The sequence below is a fragment of the Geotrypetes seraphini genome, chromosome 4 (assembly GCF_902459505.1).
Source record: "Geotrypetes seraphini chromosome 4, aGeoSer1.1, whole genome shotgun sequence".
In the NCBI taxonomy this organism is placed as follows: Eukaryota; Metazoa; Chordata; class Amphibia; order Gymnophiona; family Dermophiidae; genus Geotrypetes; species Geotrypetes seraphini.
The window spans coordinates 136442082-136467206 of record NC_047087.1 but is presented as its reverse complement, the minus strand read 5'-3'; the positions used below and the strand labels follow the sequence as shown (position 1 = coordinate 136467206).

The following is a 25125-nucleotide window of genomic DNA, read 5'->3' as shown; positions in this document are numbered from 1 at the left end:
TTAAAGTAAATGCAAAATCTAGAACAAAATTTGTGCAATTTAATATTAACTGATTCCCCCCCACCCTTTATTTAGGTTTCTATCGTGGCCCAGAGTACTAAATGCTCTGATGTTGCTCTGATGTTGCTCCGATGCTCATATAACTGATGAGTGTCAGAGCAGCGTCATGAACATTTAGCGCCCTAGGCCACAGTAGAAAACTATCACAGCTTAGTAAAAGAGGGTCTTAATGATATCTACACACATGAAAAATAATAAGAAATAAATATTAATACTAAACATAACTTAATTTGTTTCAAGGATCTTTGATCTGACACAATGTAGCAGTTCTTATCAGTTAAGTATAAGCATGCTCTGCATCCACAAAACTCCCAGCTCTCCCCAATAACAGGCAGAACATTTCTCCTTGGAAGTCACCATACAAAATGTATTCTGATACTCATGCTATTTGAGCAACAACAAAATATCTCCACTACCAGGCAGACTGAAATACAAAACCTGAAAAAAACTGCAACTCAACATACCTGTCATATAACAGTAGCACTAATTCCTATGATTCAAATAGCAAGAACCCTACCTAGGAATGGGCAGTACTACAAATATGATTCTGGAGTCCTATAACACCAATACACCTACTACTGGTCAAACAGAATAAATGTGATTGCCTATAAAAACCACATTCAAATCAATTTATGTACCTTACTCACAGGCAAAACAGCCACAAAAGAGCCATGTTCTGTGAATTCAGTGGGTGCTGAGCACCCCTAAAACTAAGCAAGTTCCTTCAGTGTGTCCAGTGAGAGGTTATTTGTATTGCACCCCATATCATTTTGCAACAATAGCACCTATACCCTATAAATAATATTCATCAAATAATCTGCTTACACTTGATGCAAAAGGTAAGTTGTATAATTGGGCTACCTCAAATATCAAACTAGTGTATGGCCCATAAAGACCACAATTAGTGTTTTAAGGGACCCATTTATGGATCAACCAAAATACTTAGAATCATGTTTAAATACTGTATAAAAGGCTTGCAAGTTAATTTGCTTATGTACTTTTGAAAGAGTGTAGTTATCCCAAATTTAAATCACCATCAACTAATGGAAAAAAAAGCACAGGATAAATTGTGCAACCAAAATTTTAAGAAAAATATGGTGTGGGGGCATTTATTCAATTTATAAATGTGCCATTTACAGGATAAATATTCTCACAGGATGTTATGGAGAAGGTTTTAAAGATGTGCAATTTCAAAAACATACACTTGTACCAGGCCTTTTCCTCAAAACTTAAATACAGTAAAACCTTGGACTGCGAGTAACTTGGTGTGCGAGTGTTTTGCAAGACAAGCAAAATGGTTTTGGTTTGGGTTTTTTTTAATTCTTTATTCATTTTCAAACTTACAATAAGTGTGATAAAATGTCCAAACAAATTAACAATATCTATATCACTTAATAATCATCAATGGTAACAGTGATAAATACTTAACTCTCACCCTTCCCCCCCCTTACCTATCAAATAATCAATATTTATACAATACATAACTATAAAATTTTCCCCCTCCTTCCCTCACAATTGAACTTGTAAATTTAAGGGAAAAGAAAATTTCATCTAATCAGTACAATACTTTGTTAATGGCTCCCACACATCTTGAAATTTCTTGAAACTACTCCGCTGTATTGTCAGAAATCTCTCCATTTTATATATATGACATAAGGAATTCCACCAAAAATTATAATTTAATCTACTCCAGTTTTTCCAATTATATGTAATTTGTTGAATGGCAACACCAGTAATTATGAGTAATAATTTGTTATTGTTTGTAGAAATCTGACTTTTTGCTCTCATTGCCATACCAAATAGCACAGTATCATATGGTAATGTCACTGGGTTATCTAATAAACAATTAATTTGGTCCCAAATGGATTTCCAGAAATTCATAATAAATGGACAATGCCAATATCTATTAGACTTAGAGCTATCCAATTTTTGTAACCGAACAGGGGTCCATAACGCTCTTTGTAACAGAAAAAACCAAGTTTGTCTCATAGATGCTGACACTGTACATCTCATCCTCCAAGACCAAATTCGTGGCCATTGAGATGCAGTAATTTGATGCTTAATCTCAATGCTCCAAATGTCTCTAAGACCAGTGTTTAATTTCTTTTTAATAAGTCCATTTAATAATTTATACTACTGGCGGCCTGGTGACCCAAGAAGTCTGCCTGGAAACATAGGAACTCCATACTATAATGATTATTAAGGTTTTTCCAGTCAGGGAACCCCGCCAGAATGGCATGCTTCAGCTGCAACCATCTAAAACTTTCAGATCTATTAAGTCCATATTTATGTTGCAACTGTGAAAATTCAAGCATATTACCATTAGAAATAACATCATCTAATATACGTATTCCTACAATCATCCAATGCTTCCAGACGAGCCTTTCTCCACCAATTTGAATCTTGGAGTTCACCCATATAGATTGATTTGTAGATTTGTGAATTGGAATAGTTGTTAAATTACTTACATACCGCAATGTTTTCCATGTATCAACTAAAATTCGGTTATTTTTACTGTAACTAGGCATTTTGATACTGAGCACATGACAAAGGCGTAATGGAGACATGAGTTGCCATTCTATCCACAACCAATCTGGGAGTTTTTCCATGAGCTCTGGGAGGACCCAATACATACCCTGGCGCAAAATATAGGCTTGATGATACCTATAAAAATTGGGAAAATTTACCCCTCCCTCTGAAATTGGTCTTTGTAAAGATACCAAAGCCACTCTAGGAGTTTTACCCAACCAAATAAATTTTATAAGAATACTATTTAATTTTCTATAAAAGGACCTTTGAAAATAAACCGGCAACATACCCATCTGATAACAAATTACAGGCAAAATCATCATTTTAATAGTTTGAACTCTCCCCCACCATGAAATATGTAAAGGATTCCATTGCTCACACAATTCTGTTACCTTCTGCATTAAAGATTTTTCATTAATTTTCAGTGTCTCTTCCAGCGTATTTTTAATCCAGATGCCTAAATACTTTATTCCATCCTCTTTCCAAAGAAAGGGAAATGAATCAAATAAACATTTTGTATAGTGGACATTAAGTGGAAGAATTTCTGATTTACTCCAGTTTATCTTGTATCCTGAAAATTTTCCAAATTCCTCAATCAGTTCAAATAAAGAGGGAATAGTTGTCTCAGGATTTCTCAAATAAAGCAATATATCATCCGCGTAAGCAGAGACCTTATATTCCCGATCCTTATAGGGAATAACCTGAATCTCCTCTGCCTGTTGAATAGCTAATAACAAGGGTTCCAATACAATATCAAAAAGTAGAGGAGATAAGGGACATCCTTGTCTAACCCCCCTCTGCAACCTAAAGCCATCTGAAAAATTATTATTAATATATAATTTAGCAACAGGGGAGCTATACAATGTTTGAACCATTTGTATAAATCCTGAACCAATACCAAACCACTCCAACGCTTGATACACGAAGGTCCATTCAACACTATCAAAAGGCCTTCTCTGCATCAAGGGACACAGAAAAAGCCGGATCATTTAAGTCTTTTGACAAATTCAACATATGTAATGCAAGCCTAGTGTTGTTAGAAGAATGTCTTTGAGCAACGAATCCTGTTTGATGCATCCCAATAATAAAAGGGAGAGCTTTAGCCAAACGTATAGCTAAAAGTTTTCCATCAACATTAATTAAAGAAATAGGCCTGTAATTTGAAACCAGTGTGGGATCTTTATTTGGTTTTGGCAAAACTATAGTTAACGATTCTGCCATGGTACCTGTAATACATCCTTTAGTTAATTGAGTCTGATATAAATTTAACAAATATGGTAACAGGGTAATTTGGAATGATTTATAGAACTCTACTGTAAAACTATCCCCACCTAGAGTGGATCCAATCTAAGGGACTTCAATGCTGCTTGCAATTCTTTTATTGATATTGGCTTTTCTAAACTTTCTTTTATATGCTCAGGAATTTTCAGTCCCTTTATTAAATTTAAAAATTCCAATCCATCCTTTACTTTATCTAAATAAGGCTCAGAAGAATACAGGTCTTTGTAGAAATCCAAAAATTGTTTTAAAATCGGTCCAATTTGAGAATATGTAATAATAATAATAATAATAACTTTATTTTTCTATACCGCCATAGTCAATCGACTTCTAGGCAGTTTACAGTGTAAGAAGGCTGGACAATCAGCGAATAACAAGAGGTCTCAATACAATACAATAAGTCAACATACAATACAATACAATACAATACAATACAATACAATACAAAGATTCTGTATACAATACAGTACCATATAGTACGAGTCTAACTACAATATAATACAAAAATCTGAACACAATACAATACATAAGTCTGAATACAATACAATACATAAGTCTGAATATAATACTATACATAAGTCTAAATACAGTATCCTACAATAAGTCTAAATATAATACAATATTGTAGAAGGGAAAGTTACATATAGTTTGGAGTTCAATAGGTAATGAATATCTGAGTATTTCTTTAGAACTTCCATTGAGTTGGAGTTCTATGGAAAGCGAATATCTGAATACGTGAGGGGCATCTTTAGAGAAAGAAAGGCGTTTACAGTGAGGGAGTCCTATTGAAGGGGGGGACCGTTTTAGTCCGTGAATTTTGCGAATAAGGCGGTTTTGATCGATTTGCGGAATGCACTGTAAGACTGATTAGGTTTATTTATGTAGTTTTTCAGCCAAACTTGCTGTCTGTTCGCTTGGAACTTAAAGGTTCTATCCAGAAATGATTTGTATCTGCAGCCAGTGATCTTTGGGTATGCAAAGATATTTTTGTTTCTGGTCGCTCGTGTGGGGTTGTGTAGGATGAAGTGAGTTTGTAGATATGAGGGTGCTAGTCCCCAGGCTTGCTTGAAACAGGTGCAAGCAAATTTGAATAGTATTCGCGCTTCAATTGGAAGCCAATGTAGTTTTTTATAGTAGGGGCTGATGTGGTCGTTTTTTCTTAGTCCGAAAATTAGTCGAACGGCGGTGTTTTGTATTAATCTCAATTTTTTTATTGTTTTTTGTGGGATGCCCAGGTAGATGATGTTGCAGTAGTCAAGAATGGATAGGATCAGTGCCTGTACCAGTAACCTGAATGATGTTGGGTCAAAGTATTTTTTTATGGTCCTTAGTTTCCATAGCGTGTAAAAACATTTTTTCACTAGTGAGTTTGTGTGGTCAGTCATAGTTAGGTGAGTGTCTAGCGTGATACCAAGTATTTTTATGTTTTTGGAAATTGGGTGTTCGTGATTGTTTATTTTTATCAATGTTTTCGTGATTTTGTCATTAGGACTAGCCAGGAAGACTTTTGTTTTTTCTGCGTTTAGTTTTAGTTTGAAATTGGTGGTCCATTTATCGATTTCAGTCATTACGTTTGAGAGGTTGTCTACTATTTCTTTTGTGATGTCATTTAGGGGGACTAGAATGGATATGTCGTCTGCGTAAATGTAGTGTATTAGGTTTAGTTTTTGTAGGAGGTGACCTAAGGAGGCGATATAGATATTGAAGAGGGTGGGTGATAGAGGGGAACCTTGAGGTACGCCTGATGGGTTTTTCCATGGTTTGGAGTAATTTCCATTGCTGATTACTCGGTAGGATCTGTTTATTAGGAATTCTTGGAACCATTTCTTTGCCTTTCCAGTAATTCCCATCACTTCAAGGCACAGTAGCATGATTTCATGATCTACCAGGTCGAATGCGCTGCTAAAGTCTAATTGAAGAATTAGTGCGCTTTTTCCTTTGCTAAAGAGATCATAAAGGTGGTTTAGTAAGGAGGCTAAGACAGATTCTGTGTTGTATCCTTTCCTGAATCCTGATTGGTGTTCACTAAGGATGTTAAATTTGTCTAGGTAGTTGACTAGTTGAAGGTTGACCAATCCTTCCTGTAGCTTTGTGAAAAGGGGAATGCTTGCTATGGGTCTGAAATTGGATGTTAGTGCTGAAGAGGTTTTCTGATCTTTAGGGATTGGAGTGATTAGCATGTGTCCCATTTTTTTGTTTAATGTTCCGCTTGTGAGGGCGGATGTTATCCATTCAAATAGTTCCTTTTTAAATTCTGGAGGGGCGACTATCATGATTTTAGGGGGACATTTATCAAGCAGACAGTTAGATTTGGTGTACTTGTTGAATAGGTTTAGGAACTGATGCCAGTTTGGGTATTCGAGGTGGTCCCATATCATGTCTACTCTGGTGTCTTGGTCGTGAGGTTCGAGGTATTGAAGGGCAGCTGTTATGGTAGTGGGTAGAGTTGGTCTTAAGTCAGCAATTTTATTTTGAAAGAAGTTGGCTAGGGTTTGTGCTGATGGGGTGGGTTCATTGTCCTTTTTCAGTATTTGTGTTGTATCGGTTATTGTTTTTACTAGTTTGAACAATTCTTTGCTGTTTATTTTTGAGGTACCAATTTTTTTTGCATAGTGCTTAGTGCGTTTTTCTTTGATCAGATTTTTGTATGTATTCATTTTTTGTTTCCAGTTTGTCTTGTCTGACTCATTGTTTGTCTTTTGCCAGATTCTCTCCAATTTTCTTAGTTCCTGTTTGGTGGTTAGTAGTTCACAGTCAAACCATTCATTTGGTGGTCTATTTTTCTTTTTGTATGTTTTATATGGTGCTATTTGGTCTAGGAGTTCTTTGCTGTAAGTTTCCCATCTTGTAGGGAACTCCTGACTTTCGTTGGTTATGGGGTGTAATTCGTAGTGGGACCAGAATTCTGTTGGGTTAATAATGCCCCGGTTGGTTATTGTGTTCATGTTGACGTTTTTGTGTTTTTGTTGTGTGTTCTGTTTTTGCCAGTGTAGATTGAATTTGCCGATGAAGTGGTCTGACCAGATGCATTTTTCCCAGGGTCCTGGGTAGTATTGTATTTTGGGATCTATTGTTTCTTTGTGGGAGAAGGTGATTAGGTCCAGTTTGTGTCCTTTTTCATGGGTTATTTCTGTGTCTGGGTTTGGGAAGTCTAGTGATATTAGGAAGTTGGCGATTTCGTTTATTTCTGGTTTTGTCTGTTGCTCTAGATGTGCGTTTATGTCTCCCAGGAGCAGGTTGTATGATCCTTTTAGGGTGGATAGGGTAAGGAATTCGGCGAATTCCTCTTTAGCATTTGCCCATTTTTTGGGTGGGATATAGAATAAAGTTGTAATTAGTGATTCTTCTAACTGTGCGTTGGTGATTTTGCAAGTTAGTATTTCGAGGTTTTCAGACGATTTGGAGTCGGTCTTGATGTAGTGGAAGTGGTCTTTTAGGATGATCGCTAATCCTCCTCCTTTTTTCCAATTTCTTGATAGAGGAATGATTTTGTATCCCTGTGGTAGGATTTCTTTCATGATAGTGTCATTGTCGGAGGTCATCCATGTTTCTGTCAGAAACAGGAGATCAGGGTTTGTTTGTAGTATCCAATCGTTTATTATGTGTGCTTTGTTTCTCACCAAACGGGTATTTAGATAGTATCCCTTAATGTTTTCATAACTGTTTGCTGTAGGGATTTCCGAGTAAGTTATCTTTCTTAAGTTTCTGTTGCTGATCTTATTCCTGTGAGGTTTGCGGTGTTTGTGGGTGGTGTTTAGTACTGTGATTTGATGGGGGTATTGTTTTGGCTGGTTTTGTGAGAGTTGGAGTGGGTTGGAGTGCATGGTTAGTTCGACTGGTCTGGCATAGAATTCGCACTTGGCATCTAGGCACCAGATTAGTGACACCCAATTATAGACCTGTCCCCTTGTGTTTGTCCTCTCTCTCTCTCTAGTTTTTGGCTCCTTTTCATGCACTCTTTTTCTCCCCCCCCCCCACTCTGCTCACTGTTTTATGAAAGCAAGGAGCGCCTCACTGCATACATCAGAACTGATGCTATCCCCTTGATAAACAGAATTGGCAACACTCCTCTCTCTGTCTTCCCTCTTGTTTGCTTCAATTACCAATTTTTTTTGTTGCTTCGCTTCATTTTCTCCTTGCATTCTTGGTATTATTTGTCATCGGAAAGATTCTTGTGTACTGCTAGAGAGTTTTTAAACAGGCAATAAAACATGAAATGTTGTTGGTTTTAGCAAAAGATTGTGCAGCCTGTATATACCAAATGAACCTCTATACAATAGTCAAACGGAGCAGGAAATTTTGAATCCAGTCTTCCGTTTGCAATGTTGGATATACAATTGGAATACTTTTGACTAAAACTAATAGTAATAAGCAAACAAATGTGTCACAAGATAGGCCCCAGGCCTATCAAAAAGATATCTATTGCTTGAATGCTGGTTTCTAAGGCATGGGTTTGTGTGTGTGTGTAGGGGGGGGGGGGAGGGTAAAAAAATATTAGGAGCATCAAAACAATGAAAAGTTGTTTCTCAAGGACCATTGGCTACATAATGTTTCTCTCTTTCCCCCTACTTCCTGATCAACATTATCTGTTGCTCTCTTCCTGTATTTAGTGCTACAAGAGTTTCAAGAAAGGGTTAAACCTCCTCACTGAAAATATTTCATTGTTTGGGTTTGATTGAGTCCTGGGTGTATTCCCTTTTTCATCTTTTATCGCCACTATTTTCGTTTTCCATTTTTTTTGCTTTTAGATAATTTGCCAATAATCTTCCCGCCTTATTTGAATTCCCATAATACAAAGCCTGTTGAGAAAATAAATCTTTTCTTATCAATTTAGAAGAAATCTCATTATATTTCCCTTTAGCTTTCAAAAGATCCTGTAATGTAGAGTATTCTCATTTATCAATTAATTTAGATTCCAGCATCTTTATATCTTGTTCTAATTTGGAAAATTGATTTTTAATTTTTTTTTAATAAATGCCGAAAAAGTAATAATTTGACCTCTCATGGTTGCCTTAAAAGCATCTCACAACGTTTTTGTTGAGATATCTTCCGTATTATTAATTAGAAAATAATCATTTACTTTTAATTGAATTTCCTCTATAAAATTTGGTTCTACAAGCAATGTATTATCGAATCTCCATTCAAATCTGCTATCTTCTTGATCAATTATTTTAATATAAATCCACACCCCACCATGATCAGACAAAATAATTGGATCTATGGAGGCTTGTGTAACTTGTTGAACTAAAGCATTTGAAACAAATATATAATCTATTCTTGAAAATGATTTGTGGACATGGGAGCAAAATGAAAATTCCCGATCATTAAAATGAAATATCCGCCATATATCTTGCAAATCACAATTTTGTATCAAATGATCTAAACCTAATGATTTCATAACTCTGCTAGGATTTTTATCCAATAAAGGATCTATAACAGCATTAAAATCCCCTGCTACAACTAAATTAGAAGCAGCCAGTGGTAATAACAATGGTTGTAGAGATCTAAAAAATTCAATTTGATTCGAATTAGGTGCATATACATTGAAAAGTGCCAGGGTAGTATTTCCCATTATCATGTCTACATGTACCCATCTTCCTAAAGGATCAGCCTTAATCATCTTAAATAAAAAAAAACAAATGCTTAATTAAAGGCATTTTGCTAAAGGTCTCACTCACACTTACAATTTACAGAGTATCTTAGGTGCACTGAACATCCAGACTTGGACATCTCTTTTCCTATCTAGGTGAGCTGTACAAAATCAGTTTTCACATATAAATAATACACCGGAACATGAACATCAAGCCCTGTAGTTCACCAGAGTTGGAGAACAAACCATCAGAGATTTAAAGCCACCTGTTTGTATTTTCAAAACAAGGTAGAACTAAAGAGAAATTCTGAACAGCACTAAGCAGGAAACAGCACTAAGCAGTTAACACAGCAGGCCTAGGGCTGAAGCAAACCCCAGTCCTCTACTAGAAACAGACCTGAAGAACCCTTCAGTCAGTCATCTCGGGCTTCAGCTCCCTCCAAGAGGCCAAGAGTGAGACAGCAGGAGGAAGGGAGACAGAAAGAAAAGAAGAAAGACACAGGGACAGGGAGAGACACAGAAAGACAGACAGACAAAGGGGGCCAGGGACAGAGACAGACAGAAAGAAAGACAGCAGGACAGAGAGAGAGAGACTGAAATAAAGACAGACAGACAGACATATTCTAGCACCCGTTAATGTAACGGGCTAAAATACTAGTCTTAAATAAAGCATTACATCTTTTATTAATTAAAATTGCTATCCCTACCTTTTTCCCTATAGCTGGGGCAAAAAACAATATTTTATCCAATCTGTTTCCAATTTCTTGGACTCTAAAGCTGATAGATGAGTCTCTTGAATGTAACATATATCTACATTCTGTTTTTTAAAAAAATAAAAGTGTTTTCTTCCTTTTTATGGGATGGTTGAGGCCATTAACATTTAGCGAATAAATTTAAGCTCCATTAAGAAATGTATGTATTGAACACATAAACAGTCTCAAATATATTATCTTAATATAATTGTTCTTTATACCTTTCATCTCCCTTAAATTACTTTGTAAAACTTCCTTTATTTTCTTAATTATTATAATTCTATAATCCCAAAATCCCCTCCCTATTCCCTCCCATAACCCCACCCTTTCTGTTTTGCAAAAACTTGAAGACATAAATTCAGACTAGCCCAACTACCCCTCCCTCAAGCAACCTATTATATCAGGTGATAATATTATAGAAATTAATCCATCCATACATTTTCTTTTAACACTATAAATGATAAAAAATAATTAGTATTCCATCTTATTTTCATAGAATTATACTTTAAACTATTTCCATAACCATGTGTAAAAATAAATGTTTCATTGTACTCATAAATATAATTATCTGAAATATATACCTTGTATCAATATATTTATCCCTTAAACATAAAAAATACCTTACAATATTTCAATCAACCACACACTCAATCTAATCTGTATTTCATAAAAATTTAGTTTATCCATTCATCCAATTCATATTAAATATGTTTTATATTAAATATATATTTTCATAGTCATATTCATTTACTAATAACCATTTCTAAACTCTAAAGTCAGAAAAGTATACCAGAGAAAGAATCTTAAGAGGAAGAAGACCTATGCAGAACCACCAGGGACAGTCCACCTAGATCATTCCAAATCTAAACAATGTACATGTATTCCACAGAAGTGTCTCCAAAAGATGGCCAAGGTAAAATACAAATTCAGGTGGATATATAATGTCAGCAAACTTCTGCAAGTCTAATAAGCACATCCCAAAAGCAGAGACATACAGAATTCCCGGGACTCAGCCAGAGCTGCAAATTAACTAGCATTGCTTCCCTACCATTCACCTCCAAAGATCTGCAGACAGAAAGAAACAAGCATACAACAAATCCATCATTTGTTCTTTCCTCACCATCCTGAATCCTCCTTCCTCCGACTGTATCGATTCCCTCCTCAAATCATAACCTGAGCAATCTGCTCAAGCTGTTCAGTTTCCTTTCTCAATCCAGAAATGACACCAGGACTTCCGATTTAATCAGTGCAGCGGCTTCTTTTCATACAGTTGGACACGGACCAAATGACGTCAGGGGTCCGTCCCATACAATGCCTGTTCCTTGCCAGAACATACAATAGTCACTAATGCAGGAAGCCCGGAAACTAAAAATAAGAAACCTCACCTGCATCTCTCAGTTACAGTATCTGACTCCCCGGTTGACCACGGCTGCGGTTTCAATTTACTAAGTTGAAAACGGACCCCATGACATCAAGGGTCCGCCCACATAGTGCCTGCTGCATGTAGTTCTGTCCCTGGAACCAGAGAAATGTGTTGGGAAAAAGCCAGCACTGTATGCAGTGTGAGGACGGCTGTGGCAGCCCGCAGCTGTTTCCTGGTCTTCTGTGGCGCTGAATGCAGTGACGCTTGCCTGTAGGAAACCAGTGTGTGAGGCCTTCGGCTCCGTGCGTCTTTTCCTGCTTTAGTTGGCCCTGACAACGCAGATTGTGTTAGCGGTGTGACCATATATGTACGGGGGCTAGCTGTGCGGTTTCCTGCTGTTTGCCATGCTGTTCAGGTAACGCGCATTGACAGGAGCCGGTTTTAAAGGCGGTCTACTCAGGCCGGGCTAGTGGGAGTGTACTGCGAGTTTTCTCTGCTCCTTTGCTTAGGCTGCAACAGAAGACGCACATATAGGAGAGTTGTCAGTGTCTGGAGTCAGCACCATCGCCAGCATCTCTGTTTCATGCTTTATGAGGGTGCCTTGTGGTTAGTGCTATTTAAATTCTTTGTAGTGGTTTGTTTGCAGCTGAGGTCAAGAAAGAATCCCAAGAAACCAATAGAGACCACCTCAGACCATCATGATGAGCATCCTTCACCAGATCAGAGAAGTGGAGCAGAATATCTTATGACTTCATCATAGAATCCTCAGATGTCAGCACATTCCTGAACACCTCAATTACATCAGCAAGTATATTTTATAGTTTAGCATTGTATCCTATTTAAAATGTTTCTGATTACAAACAGTTCCAAATCAGTTAAAGTCATTTGTCGTGGCCATCTTTGATGTTAAAATAAATATTTATATTTTTATATATATATATATATATGACTATTTATTTATATATTCCTGAATTCCTTATATTTCAAGAATAGTTTTTGTTCTTATAAATATATTAATTTTCAGATCATAGGTGTTTCTTGAGAAGATAATAACTTCAGTTTCTCTGGATCTTCAAACAGATGAGATTTATCTTTATAAGCAATTCTCATTTGTGCTGGATAGTACAAACCATATTTTGCTCCCAGTTCTTTTAATGGCTGTCTAAGCTGTAAAAATTTCTGTCTTATTTGAATAGATTCTTCGGCCAGATCTGGAGTGAAGAACAATTTACAATCTTTATATAAAATATTTTTTGCTTCTCTGGCCGCTTTTAAAATATCCTGAACATGTTGGAATCTCGTTACTCTGAATATTACTGTTCTTGGCTTACCTTGATTATGTGATGTTTTTACTCCAATTCTATGTGCTTTTTCAATTTCTAAAGGTGTTGTTAATTTGAGTGGAAGAATTCTTGGTATAATTTCTTCTAGAAAAGAAATCATGTTTCAAACCCTTCTTTTAAACCTGTAATTCTTAAATTCTGTTTCCTGGAGCGATTTTCAAGATCCGTCAGCTTCTTTTTCATTTCTTGTAATATCCTATGATCCTCTTTATTTTCTTGTTGTATATGTTCTATCTTTTCCATCCTATTCTCCATTTTGTCAATCCTAGTGGTTATTATATCTAACTTGCTGTTCATGTTGTTCATTTCTTTCTTCATCCCCATCAAAGATAAGTTGATGTTTTCCAATTTTTCCATAACATCTATAATATCTAAAGTATCCATAGATAATGAACTTCCACTAAATGTCTGTGGATCTTCCTTTAGTCTTTTGTTCTTTCCCAAAGATTTTGCTGGAACTTTTTGTATCTTTTGTTTGTTAGAAGACATATTTATAAATATTTCAAATAAAATAAAAATTATATCTCTGAAGTTCTATATTTGATGCTCAGAGGAGGGAACTCAGCTATTAGCCAGCCATCCACTCAGCTCCAAGTTCTGGAATCCAAGCAAAATGTTTTATTAAATTTTAACTTGATAAATGAGCGATAACTTGCAATATGAACATGTATACATGTGACACGTCATCACAACCGAGCCAAAGACACTGTGAGGTCTTGCAACTGTGTCAAGAGCAGAAAACACTGTTAACGGTTGCGCTCGCAGGCAGCTTACTTCCCATACCTTGGAGAGAAGGATCTGGGCATGGCTACTGCTTGCGCTTCCCAGAAAGCACAGTTACTTACCGTAACAGGTGTTACCAAGGAACAGCAGGCAGCTATTCTCACATGCAGGTGACATCATCCACAGAGCCTGGATGCGGACAGCCTCGCAAGCAGACTTGCTTGAAGAAATTCAGAAGTTTCGAGTCTGCCGCACAGCACATGTGTGAGTGCCTTCCCGCCCACCACAGGGCACATCTCCTCAGTTCAGATAACTAGCAGAGAAGCCAACCAGGGGAGGTGGGTGGGTTGCGAGAATAACTGCCTGCTGTCCCTGGATAACACCTGTTACGGTAAGTAACTGTGCTTTATCCCAGGACAGCAGACAGCCTATTCTCACAGAATAGGATGAAGGGAGTGTTGGCAACTTAGGGAGAATAAATTTTGCAATACTCTCTGGCCAAAATGGCCATCCCATCTGGAGAAAACATCCAGACAATAATGAGAGGTGAAAGTATGAACCGAGGATCAGGTGGCAACTTTGCAAATGTCCTCAATAGGAGTGGATCTGAGGAAAGCTACTGAAGCTGCCATGGCTCTGTGAGCTGTGACTTGACTCTGTAGATGCAGTCCAGCCTGAGCATAGCAGAAAGAGATGCAAGCAGCTAACCAGTTGGAGATGGTGCACTTGGAAATCGGATGTCCCAACTTATTTGGATCAAAGGAGACAAAAAGTGGAGGTGCAGATCTGTGTGGCTTTGCAAGTAGAAAGCCAAAGCACGCTTACAGTCCAGAGTATGAAGAGCTGTTTCTCCAGGATGAGAGTGAGGCTTTGGAAAAAACACTGGAAGTACAATGGATTGATTGAGATGAAATTCTGAAACCACTTTAGGTAAGAATTTAGGATGCGTACGGAGGACCACCTTGTCATGATAGAAAACTGTGAAAGGTGGATCAGCAGCTAAAGCTTGCAGCTCACTGACTCTTCGAGTAGATGTGAGGGCAATGAGAAACACCACTTTCCAAGTGAGATATTTAAGATGAGCCGTATCCATTGGTTCAAAAGGAGGCTTCATCAATTGAGCAAGAACAACACTGAGATCCCAAACCACTGAAGGCGGTTTGAGAGGAGGTTTGACATTGAAAAGTTCTTTCGTAAATCTGGATGAGCAGAAAGGGCTTTCCCTTTGATAAGCTGATGGAAATCAGTAATTGCACTAAGATGGACTCGAATGGATACAGACGAGGTCAGAGGTAGATAAGTGCAGAAGATAATCCAAGATGGAAGACAAAGAGGTATCTCGAGGCTCCTTGTCATGAAAGATGCACCATGTAGAAAATCTAGTCCATTTTTGGTGGTAGCATTGTCTAGTGGCAGGCTTTCTGGAAGCCTCTAAAATGTCCCAAAAACTGAAGAGGAGTTGTAGTGAGAGGTACCAAGCTGTCAGGTGTAGAGACTGCAGGTTGGGATGAAGAAGAGATCCTTGACTCTGTGTAAGCAGAGATGGAAAAACTGGTAGAAGGTATGGCTCGCTGCTGCTGAGCTGAAGTAGAAGGGAGAACCAGGGTTGTCTGGGCCACCGAGGAGCTATTAGAATCATGATGGCATGATCATTCTTGAGCTTGACAAGTCTTGAGAATGAGAGGGAATGGAGGGAACGCATACAGAAAGAGATTCGTCCTTTCCAGAAGGAAAGCATCTGCCTCGAGGTGATGAGGAGAGTATATCTTGGAGCAGAACTGAGGCAGTTTGACCAAGGTCAAAGATAAAATTATAATTTAAAACCCCAGAGGCCATCATCGAATTTTGATAAAGACGACGGCCAAACTTGCCAATGGTCCTTCCCTCTCTGCCAGGAGGTACGGTAGCATAGACCCTAGAAGGGTGACTCTTCTTTAAGGAAGACTCCACAAGAAGGGATTGATGAGATAGTTGGGAGTTCTCAAAGTCCTTGCAATGTACAATTCTATACCTCGATTCCAACTTGCCTGGAACAGCAGGAATGGCATAAGGAGTTTGAGAGACTCCGCAGGAGGCCGAGGCAAACTCATTTTCTCTAAATACTTCTTAGAGTACTTAGAACTAGCATCCAATTTAAGATCCAGGTCCTTAGCCATTTGACAGAGGAAGGAGAAAAAAGACAATTGATCCGCCAAAGGATGGCCGCGAGAGGGACTTGATGACCTTGAGGTGCCGCGAGTGGAAAATGAAGGCGAAGCTTTCCTGGAGTATTGATATCCCAGTGACTAAACAGACTTGGGCGAGGCACTGGAAGCAGAGGAGCCCTCAGGTTCTGCTATTGGTGTCCTCGATCGAGGGGTTGGCGGCCTCGAAGAGCTGGAAGGCCTGGATGAGGAAGACTTCTCCCTGGAGGAGGATCTGCGCCTCAATGAATGCCTCGATGAGGGCCTTGACCGGCAATGAGAGTGCTGCCTGGAAGCAGATCTCATGCAAGGTCGAGGAGACTTTGCCCTATGCCTCGAAACGGGCTATGCCTTATGTGAAGATATAGGGCTGGAAGCTGTTGATCGAAGTCCCATAGACTCTGTAGTCTGGATCGAGTTATTTCAAAGCACTCCCAAAGACTTGGCTCCTTGTATGGAGTGTGAGGAATCCAGATGAGACACTCGCAAAGACTCGACTCCTTGCAGAGTGTGATGATTCCAGACCAGATTCTCACAAAAACTAGACTCCTTGAATAGAGTGTGTAGATTCAGCTCGAGGCACAGGCAAAGACTCGATCTCTTGTGAGACTGCTGAGTGTCCAGGCTGGACTGCAGGAAGCAGAGTCGAGGCAGGACTATATTTGGTCAGTAACTGAACAAATTCCCGCTCTAAAATGGTCTGGAGGGTAGCCTGCAATTATGGATTCGAGTCTGAAACTGGACCACTTGCTTAGGCTAAAGGCTCCGAGGTCGAAAAGAAGACTGTTTTGACTTGGAAGAATGATGTTTGGGTAGCTTGAGGACCACCGCTGGATCTGGCTGCTAAGGTATTTGACCTGAGAGAAGCTCAGGAGAAGACTTGGCAGATTTACTCGAGGTCATAAATTCTCTTAATGTTTTAATTCATTCTCGCGTAATATCTAAAATTGATTATTGTAACTCATTATATAAAGGGTTGTGTTTAAAAGATATAAAACATCTTCAATTCATACAAAACACAGCTATTAAAATTATTTCAGGTTCTAAAAAATTCGATCACATCACCCCTTTGTTACAAAAAGCTCATTGGCTGCCTGTTTCACATCGGATCACCTATAAAATTGCCCTCTTGACTTTTAAAACTATACAGACTAATACCCCTGCATTCATAGATATATTACCGATTCCTTATGAACGTCACAGAACTTTAAGATCAGCCTCACAACATTCCCTTAATGGCCCATCCTTAAAGATAATTGGCACTCGTCGTACTCTCATTTTCTCAGTCACTGCCCCTTTAATTTGGAACTCTCTCCCTCTATACCTCAGAGCTGAATAAAACTTGCCTAAAATAAAAGTAGCCTAAAATGCTTGCTCTTTAAAGATGCCTAAGGGGATCACTGCTCTCTGTGCCGGCTCCAGTGCCCTACTCCTTACTTTGTCTACTTTTGGGGATCTACTAGCGATTTTTGCCTGCATTTTTTATCGTTGATGCTGGTGAATACATAGACAAATATTTGGCGAAATCTACTCCAGTAATGACCTCCAAAACTACTAGAAAAGAGCGAGAAAAAGTAAAGCCTGGGGAGGACTAAATGGCGGACCCGCCTCGTGCAGCCAGTCCGATCTTTACGGCTGAGATGATGATGGAACTGCAACAAGCAGTTCTTCAAGTTTTGGGCCCATGAATGGAGCAAATTTCCTCCCAGCTTACCAAGTTAGAATCACTCTTGGAAGATCACGCCACCAGGGTTACGGAATTAGAGACCCGAGTCTCCACGATGGAAGATGAGACGACGGCGATGGCGACGGAGGTCGCAGCCCTGACCACCCAGCTGCGTCAATGTCATGACAAGATAGAGGATTTAGAAAATAGCCTACGAATTATTGGCTTGCCTGAAACAATTGCTGCCTCTGTCCTTCTCTCCGTGGTGGAATCCTGGCTGGCAAGCGAGTTACCCATGCCATCGTCATTGGGCCTGGCCCGTTTTGAGTGTGGGCCCCCGTTTGAATGCGGATCAAAGACCCTGGGTGGTGATCAGTAAAGTTCACAACTATCGACACAAGGTGGAAATACTTCAGGCTTACCGTGGGAAACGGGAATTGCTGGTTTATGAGTCCACACCGGTGAGGATTGGGCAAGATTACTCAGCGGCCCTAACAGACAAACGGCAGGTCTTTCATCCTCTCTGCTCTAAACTAGTGGAGCAGAAACGCCGATTCATGTTTCTATACCCAGCTATTTTGAAAGTTCAACACGACGGCAAGTGGCATGTATTTGAGTCTGCGGATACAACAGGAGATTTTGTTAATCGCTTGGAACCCTCCTCCTCTTTATCTACTTGACCACCTCTTAACTGTTTGGTTCCCTTTTTCTCAGTACTTTTACGGTTGATATTCTGGATGTATAATTGTCCTTTATGTACTTCCTATACCAGTATCCTTTGACCCATTGAATTTACCTTTATTGTGGGGTAGGCACTGAAGGCATAGGGCACTGAAGGCATCAGAAGTGTGATCCGGTTTCCTTTTGTCAGTATGACATTAGGTTGGCTGTATGTTCAGTGTGGGAGAGGGGAATGGGCAGGGTGGGATAGGGAAGGGCTGGTGGTTGTTGGGGGTGGGTGGGATATTTTGGAGTGTGGGAGTGGGATGGGTATTGTGGAGTTGCAATTTTGTACATTCCAGTGTGTCCGGGGCTGTCAGATTTTTGTTTTGTTTGTGGTCAGAGAACAGGGTTCAGTACAATTTCCCTTGGGCGATGGCTGGGCGCTCAGGGGGTTTCCTAGAGTGCATTGTTTGTGCATGGTGAGTGTGTGGAGCCCTGAGAGGTAAGACCTTTCGAATTCTCTCCTGGAATGTATGTGGCATTTCCTCTCCGGTAAAGCGCACTAAACTTCTCCAATGCCTCAAATCCCTCCAATGCCTCAAATGGGGCTGATTTAGCCTGTTTGCAAGAAACACAATTGACAGATGTGGAACATGCTAAATTGCAGAAAAGTTGGGTGGCCCAGGTGTTTTATGCCTCCTCTCCTCATAAAAAGGCGGGGGTAGCTCTTCTTGTCTGTAAGGGCTTTCCTGGCAGGGTGGAACAGTTATATAGGAATGCATCTGGAAGGATTTTGTTATGTAACGTTATTATGTCAGGGCAGTCCTTTAATCTTTTGGTGGCGTATGCACCTAATCAATATGATCATACTTTTTTCTCTTCTTTGACTCAAGTTGGCCTCCGAGACCCATCTATTCCATTGATTCTCCTGGGGGACCTTATCAGGTGTTGGACCTGGCTTTAGACAGGACAGGGCCGGGTACATCTCCCCCGCATAACATAACCAGGGGTATTCCCTACTTGTGTGATACTTTGAACCTGATTGATCCTTGGCGTCTCTTACATTTTAATGAGAGAGATTACACCCATCAATCCCGGGCTCATCATACCTTTTCAAGAATTGATTAAATATTGACTTCCAATAATTACTTTCCTCAAGTTCATTCTTCCGTGGTGGGTCTACTTTCCCTGTATGATCATTGCCCTATCTGGGTAGATTTACTTAGGAATGACGGTCCTCCAGTGTTGGACAGTTGGAAGTTTCCATCCTATTTGGCTAAAAACCCAGATTTCCCTCAATATTTAACTAAAAAGTGGGAGGATTATGCATCTTTTAACTCTTTACATAAGGACACTCCATTACTGTTCTGGGAGGCGGCAAAAGTAGTGCTCCGGGGAGATTTAATTTCTTATATGGTGGCCCAGAGAAAACGATTGTCCAGGGTATAATACAGTTGGAGAAGGAATGTAGGCAGCTTAAACGCACCTATATTACTCATCCTTCCCCTCAATCGAGGGAAGCCTGGCTCAGGCGGCTCAGGCCGCCTTGAACACTTTACCTCACGAGTGCACCCAAAAGTATCTCTATTATACTAGATTTCATTACTACAAATATGGCAATAAGCCGGGTCGCCTTCTGGTGGCACTGACAAAGCCTAAGCGTTATATTCCTTATCTTAAAATTCCTGCAGGGGGGGGTGGCGACTACTAAGTCGGAGACAGCAGAGGGGTTTTTTTTCCCAATACTACAAAGCTTTTTATTCATCAAGGGAGAGCTCTGGGGGCCCTGATGTAAGTGACTACCTGGCGGATGCAGAGGTCCCTCGCTTGTCATATCCTATGCGACACCAATTAAATTGGTCCATTCAGGGGAAAGAGATTCAAGTAGCAGTAAATCAACTTAAAAACTGTACTTCTCCGGGTCTTGATGGATTTTCCCCAGAGTTTTATAAAATTTTATTTCTGTCCTTATGTGGTCCCTTGGAGGCCTACTTTTCTGCAGCACTTGAGTCAGGTGGGTTTCCTCCTGAAGCAAATCATGCCTATATTACCTTGATACCTAAGCCGGGGAAGCCTGAAACAGATCTTGAGTCCTATCGTCCTATATCCCTGATAAATGTTGATCTTAAGATTCTGGATAAGATTTTGGCCAACCGGTTAGCACTCTTATTACCTGCTTTGATTGTCCCTGAGTAGGTAGGTTTTGTGAAGCATCGCCATTCTGTCTTAAATGTTCGTCGGTTTCTCACTGCCATGCAACGCACACAGGATGCTGCTATTAAAGGGGTTTTGGTTGGCCTGGATGCTGCTAAGGCCTTTGACCAGGTCAACTGGCATTATCTTTTTCAGGTGCTCCAATATATGGGCATTTCAGGCTGGTATTTAGACATGGTTCGGTATACGAATCCTACAGCCTGTGTCCTGGTCAATGGCAGCCGCACATCTTCCCTTCCGATTGAGTGAGGTACCAGACAGGGGAGTCCTTTATCGCCCCTTCTGTTTCTTCTGTACCTAGATCCCTTTTTGCGCACGTTGCAGCATGATGATGAATTGCAGGGTCTGCCGGAGGGCGATTCGCAGTTGCAGGTGTTGGCATTTGCAGATGACCTCCTGTTGACCCTTGGAAACCCATAGAGATATCTCCCTCGAGCTCTGGAGCTCCTTGATGAGTTTAGTATGTATTCTGGCCTGGTGTTAAATAAACAGAAATCAATGGTTTTAGCGCTATCTCCAGATGTGCAAAGTTCCTGGCAGGGCCCTTTTCCCCTAGACTGGGCCCAGGGACAGTTAAAATATTTGGGCATTCATGTTTCTCCGGATCTTTCTCAGCTTTATCTATTGAACATTGCCCCTTTACTGACCACCACAAAACAAAAATTGCAGAACTGGAAGGTTTATCCTCTCTCTCTTATAGGGAAGATAGCATTGTATAATATGGTTTTGGTACCACAGTGGCTTTATGTCTTTCAGATGCTACCAATAATTCTTTCTACTAAACACGATAAGGAATTGGGTACATGTTTACATCGTTATTTGTGGAATGGGAAAAAAGCGAAATTATCCTTGTCTGCCTTGCAAAGACCTAAGGACCAGGGTGGACTAGGACTGCGCAGCTTGAAGATGTTGTCCCAGGCCTGACAGATGAGACATCTTAACGATTGGTTCCGGGGGACAGGACATTTTTCAGCTACAAGTCAGGAATTGTCTCTCTGTGGCTCATTTCACTTCAGCTATTTACTTCATGCGAAGCGCTTGCCTCCGAGGACATCATCTGCCAGAGATTTATTTTTGTTGCCCTTGCGTCGAGTCTGGAAGTTCTGTGTCAACGGATGCATATCCCACACCATATGACCCCTGCTGCAGGGCAATGGAGATTTTGTTCCAGGGATGCCCCCAGTGGCGGCTGCAGTGTGGAAGGATGCTTCTTCTCAATACATTTTTCAACTGGTCCATTCTATTGGCACCCTGTACTCTCTGGAGGACCTCATTCGGGAGCATAGTTGGACTCCTCAACATTGGCTCTCCTACACTCAGCTTTCTTATTATGTTCATTCATTGCCACAAGACTGTCTTACGGAGAGACAAATGGAAACTCTTTCTGAGGCTTTATGTTTGTCAGCTCAGATGTTGATTCCTTTACGGTATCACCATCGTTACCTGCAGGAATCTTTAGGTGAACTACCTTATGCGCATTATGCGAATCAATGGACTCTGGACTTACCTTGTGTGGTTACTGATCAACTGATACAGAGATGACTTCGAGTGGCAAGATTGACCTTTAGAGTGACTTTGATTGAACTGAATTACAAATTTCTGTTACACCTCTATAGGTCTCCGGCGTAATTGTTTTGAGCTACACTTTGTGCTTCTGCTAATTGCCTCAAGTGTCATCATTCTCCAGATACTCTTGGACACCAATTTTGGACATGTGCACAGATACAAACCTTTTGGCAGCAGGTTCATCAGCACATCATGGCCATGTGGAACCACACATACGTGTTTGCCCCAATCCTGTTGTTCACTGTGGAGTTTCTGCCGAGACCTTCTCTGAAGGGTTTTAGGGGCTTATTGAAATGAGCAATTTTGCTGGGCAAGAAAGTGATACTTCATTGCTGGATAGCTTCTGATTCTCCGACTCTGACTCACTGGCGTACTCTGATGTTGGAATTGGCATCCATGGAGCGCCTTCGAGTACCTTCTCTGGAAACACCGCTGGGGCGAGTATTTCGTTCTTGTTGGGAACCCTTTTGGTCCACTCTGATGCCCAGTCATTTGTTGAATGTTTAACTTTTTCTGTTTGCAACACACTGGAATGGGGATTATGCCTTGTACTTGGTTGGTCTTGTGTTTCCGGAAGGGGGGTGGAGGGGTGGGAATCGGTACACCATGGTGAAATGGGACAAGAAAGTTGGTACTCATTTAATTGCCTTATACACTGTGGTGTTCTGTATATTGTTTGGTTCTTTTTGAAAATCAATAAAATATATTACTCAAAAAAAAAAGATGCCTATAACTGATTTTTTATGTACATACTTACTTCCACACTATTTAATTTGTTTTCCTTCCCCATTGTATTTTCCTTTTATGTATTCTTTCTAAGAAATTGTAGTTCTTCCCTTTTTTCCCAATGTTTTCAAGTCATAAGTATGTTTGTTTTGTTGTGTTGTTTAATTATCTAAAATGTTCTTCTCCCAGCTATTTTTAATTACTATGTACAACGCTTTGTACCTTTGGATAAGCGTTTAATCAAATAAATAAACTTTGAAACTATGAAAGTCGAATTCGAGGAGGCAGGAGGACACCCCGTAGCAGGCCTGACCGAATCAGAGGTCGAGGGTGTAGTTGAGGTTTTCATAATGAAAATCTTCTCCACTTGAACTTGACGACGTTTGAGGGCTCGAGGTTAAAGGGTAGCACAGCGAAGGCACGACTTCAGGCAATGGTCAGGCCCCAGACACTGAAGGCACCAGTGGTGTGGGTCAGTGAGAGAGATCACACACTGGCACTGGCTACACTTCTTGAAGCCCGTGACCAGCTGGGACATAGAAGGAAAGATAGCCACTGCAAAGTCGAAGTCCACAGGCTGAGGACGTGCGACAGGCCCCGCCAGTCGACAAAAAAATTCAAGGGTTTTTTTTTTTTTTTAACAAAACCAAAAGAAAAGCAGTGACACAGTAATAAACAAATAAAACACAAGCCACGGTGAGAGAAGGCACTAAGTTCAGTGCAGAGCGTCAAAGACGGACTTCTCGGCTCCGCGGAAAACTGAAAACTGAGGAGATGTGCCCTGTGCTGGGCAGGAAGGCACTCGCGCATATGAGGTGCGGCAGACTCGAAACTTCTAAATTTCTTCAAGCAAGTCTGCTTGCGAGGCTGTCTGCATCCAGGCTTCATGGATGACATCACCCACATGTGAGAATAGGCTGCCTGCTTGTCCTGGGATAATGCTCTATGCAGTGGCGTCATAGCCAGTTTGTTGAAGGTAAAGCTGGTGGAGGTCATAGTGGGGACGGGCGGGGAGAAAAGGATTGTATTCTGGGTTTTGTAGCAGAAAGGAGGGTGTAGTGTGATTTGCATTTTATACTGTTTGTCTTCATGTGGAGCTGAGGTGAACATTGTATTTTTTAGCAAGTTGTTGCTGTGCTGCATCTTTTTTTTTAATCCATTATCTGAGAACGTGCTTCATATACTTCATCAGTCACTGAATTAGCTAATGCAAAGAAAGAGAGAAAAAAAAGATCCAGTCTTAAGTTTTTATGCACTGTATAGGCACATCACAACTGAGCTGATGGTGGTTCTCTCTCTGACGCTTCGAGGTCTTGTTTTGCACTGCACTGTATACGCGCATCACAACTGAGCCGATGGTTCTTCTCTCTCTGACACGGGAGTGTTCTAAACTGAGTATTTTCTATTAAGGTTTTTGAGTTGTGGAACGAATTGTCTGAGTTTCCATTATTTCCTTTGGGGAAATTCACTTATACTGTATATGAGTGCTTTGGATTACAAGAATGCTTACAGAACAAATTCATGTGAGGTGCTGTAAACTCAGTTTCAACTAGCAACTTCCCATGCTTAATAAAAAGTAAATACAATGTTTCTAATAATAATAATCTGGATTGGCACTGTATCTTCCAACACAATGGAAGTCACTTATCAACAACATATGCTAATGTCACTATCATGCATGATCTCTTGCAGGACCATTTTATACAATGAACCCTAAAATAAATGGCATGCACTGTTAGTAAATGGACCCCCAATGTGTTTTTACAACTTATCTCACAAATATACATACAGCCCCAGTTGTAATAAGGCAACAAGGATCAGTATAATAAAATACAGTTTTGTAACTTGTTGCAACTTGACTCTGGGAAAATAGATATGTTCTCTCCTTTCCTCTTTGGAACTGGCCCCAGTATTAGCCAGGATTAAACAAGGATTATAAGCAAAATGGAATGTTTCAGCTTAATTCTAAGCAATTTCAGGTCTTGCCACATGTTTATGTATTTGGAATGTTTTTGTCTTGCTTGGTTAAAAATATGAAAACTACCACTAACCAACCATCTTAGCAAGAACTTTAAGAAAGATGCTTCTCACACGTCAATAATGAAACTCAGTGTTTTCTACAATGCTGTTGGTCTAATTTTCCATCAAACTCTTATGTCAGAATCCTGTCATTCCCACCTCCCAAAAATTATTCATCTCAGTATATTCCTCATCCAATTAACCCATTTGCTTTCATCCTCTTCCCTAAGCCATTCACATTCACCCAATTATTCTCCCCTTCACATCCCATCTCCAAAGGATGGGAAAGGGGATGGACACAGGAATAAGGAAGTTGAGGAAAGGAAAGAATCTAGTATGACAGATTAAGAGGTAGGAAGAGACGGTCAGAGAAAAGATGAGATTGGAATGATATGGTGAGGGAGAGTGAGGAAAGAATGTAAGAGGAAAAACATTGAGGTGACACTGTAG

The 25125-nt window shown here is 40.0% G+C and overlaps 1 protein-coding gene across 2 annotated transcripts in view; it reads right to left on the bottom strand.

Moving 5' to 3' along the window:
* Positions 1-25125, bottom strand: part of PDXK (pyridoxal kinase) — a 266020-nt gene that overhangs the window by 222071 nt on the left and 18824 nt on the right. Inside the window, exon 1 of one of the 2 annotated variants that reach the window (XM_033943088.1) lies at positions 11330-11518. The exons of the other annotated variant lie outside the window; for it this stretch is intronic. Coding sequence (XP_033798979.1) covers positions 11330-11332 — 3 coding nt within the window. The 5' untranslated portion in view covers positions 11333-11518. Of the gene's footprint in view, positions 1-11329; positions 11519-25125 lie in introns of those variants that run through there. 2 annotated transcript variants of the gene reach the window in all.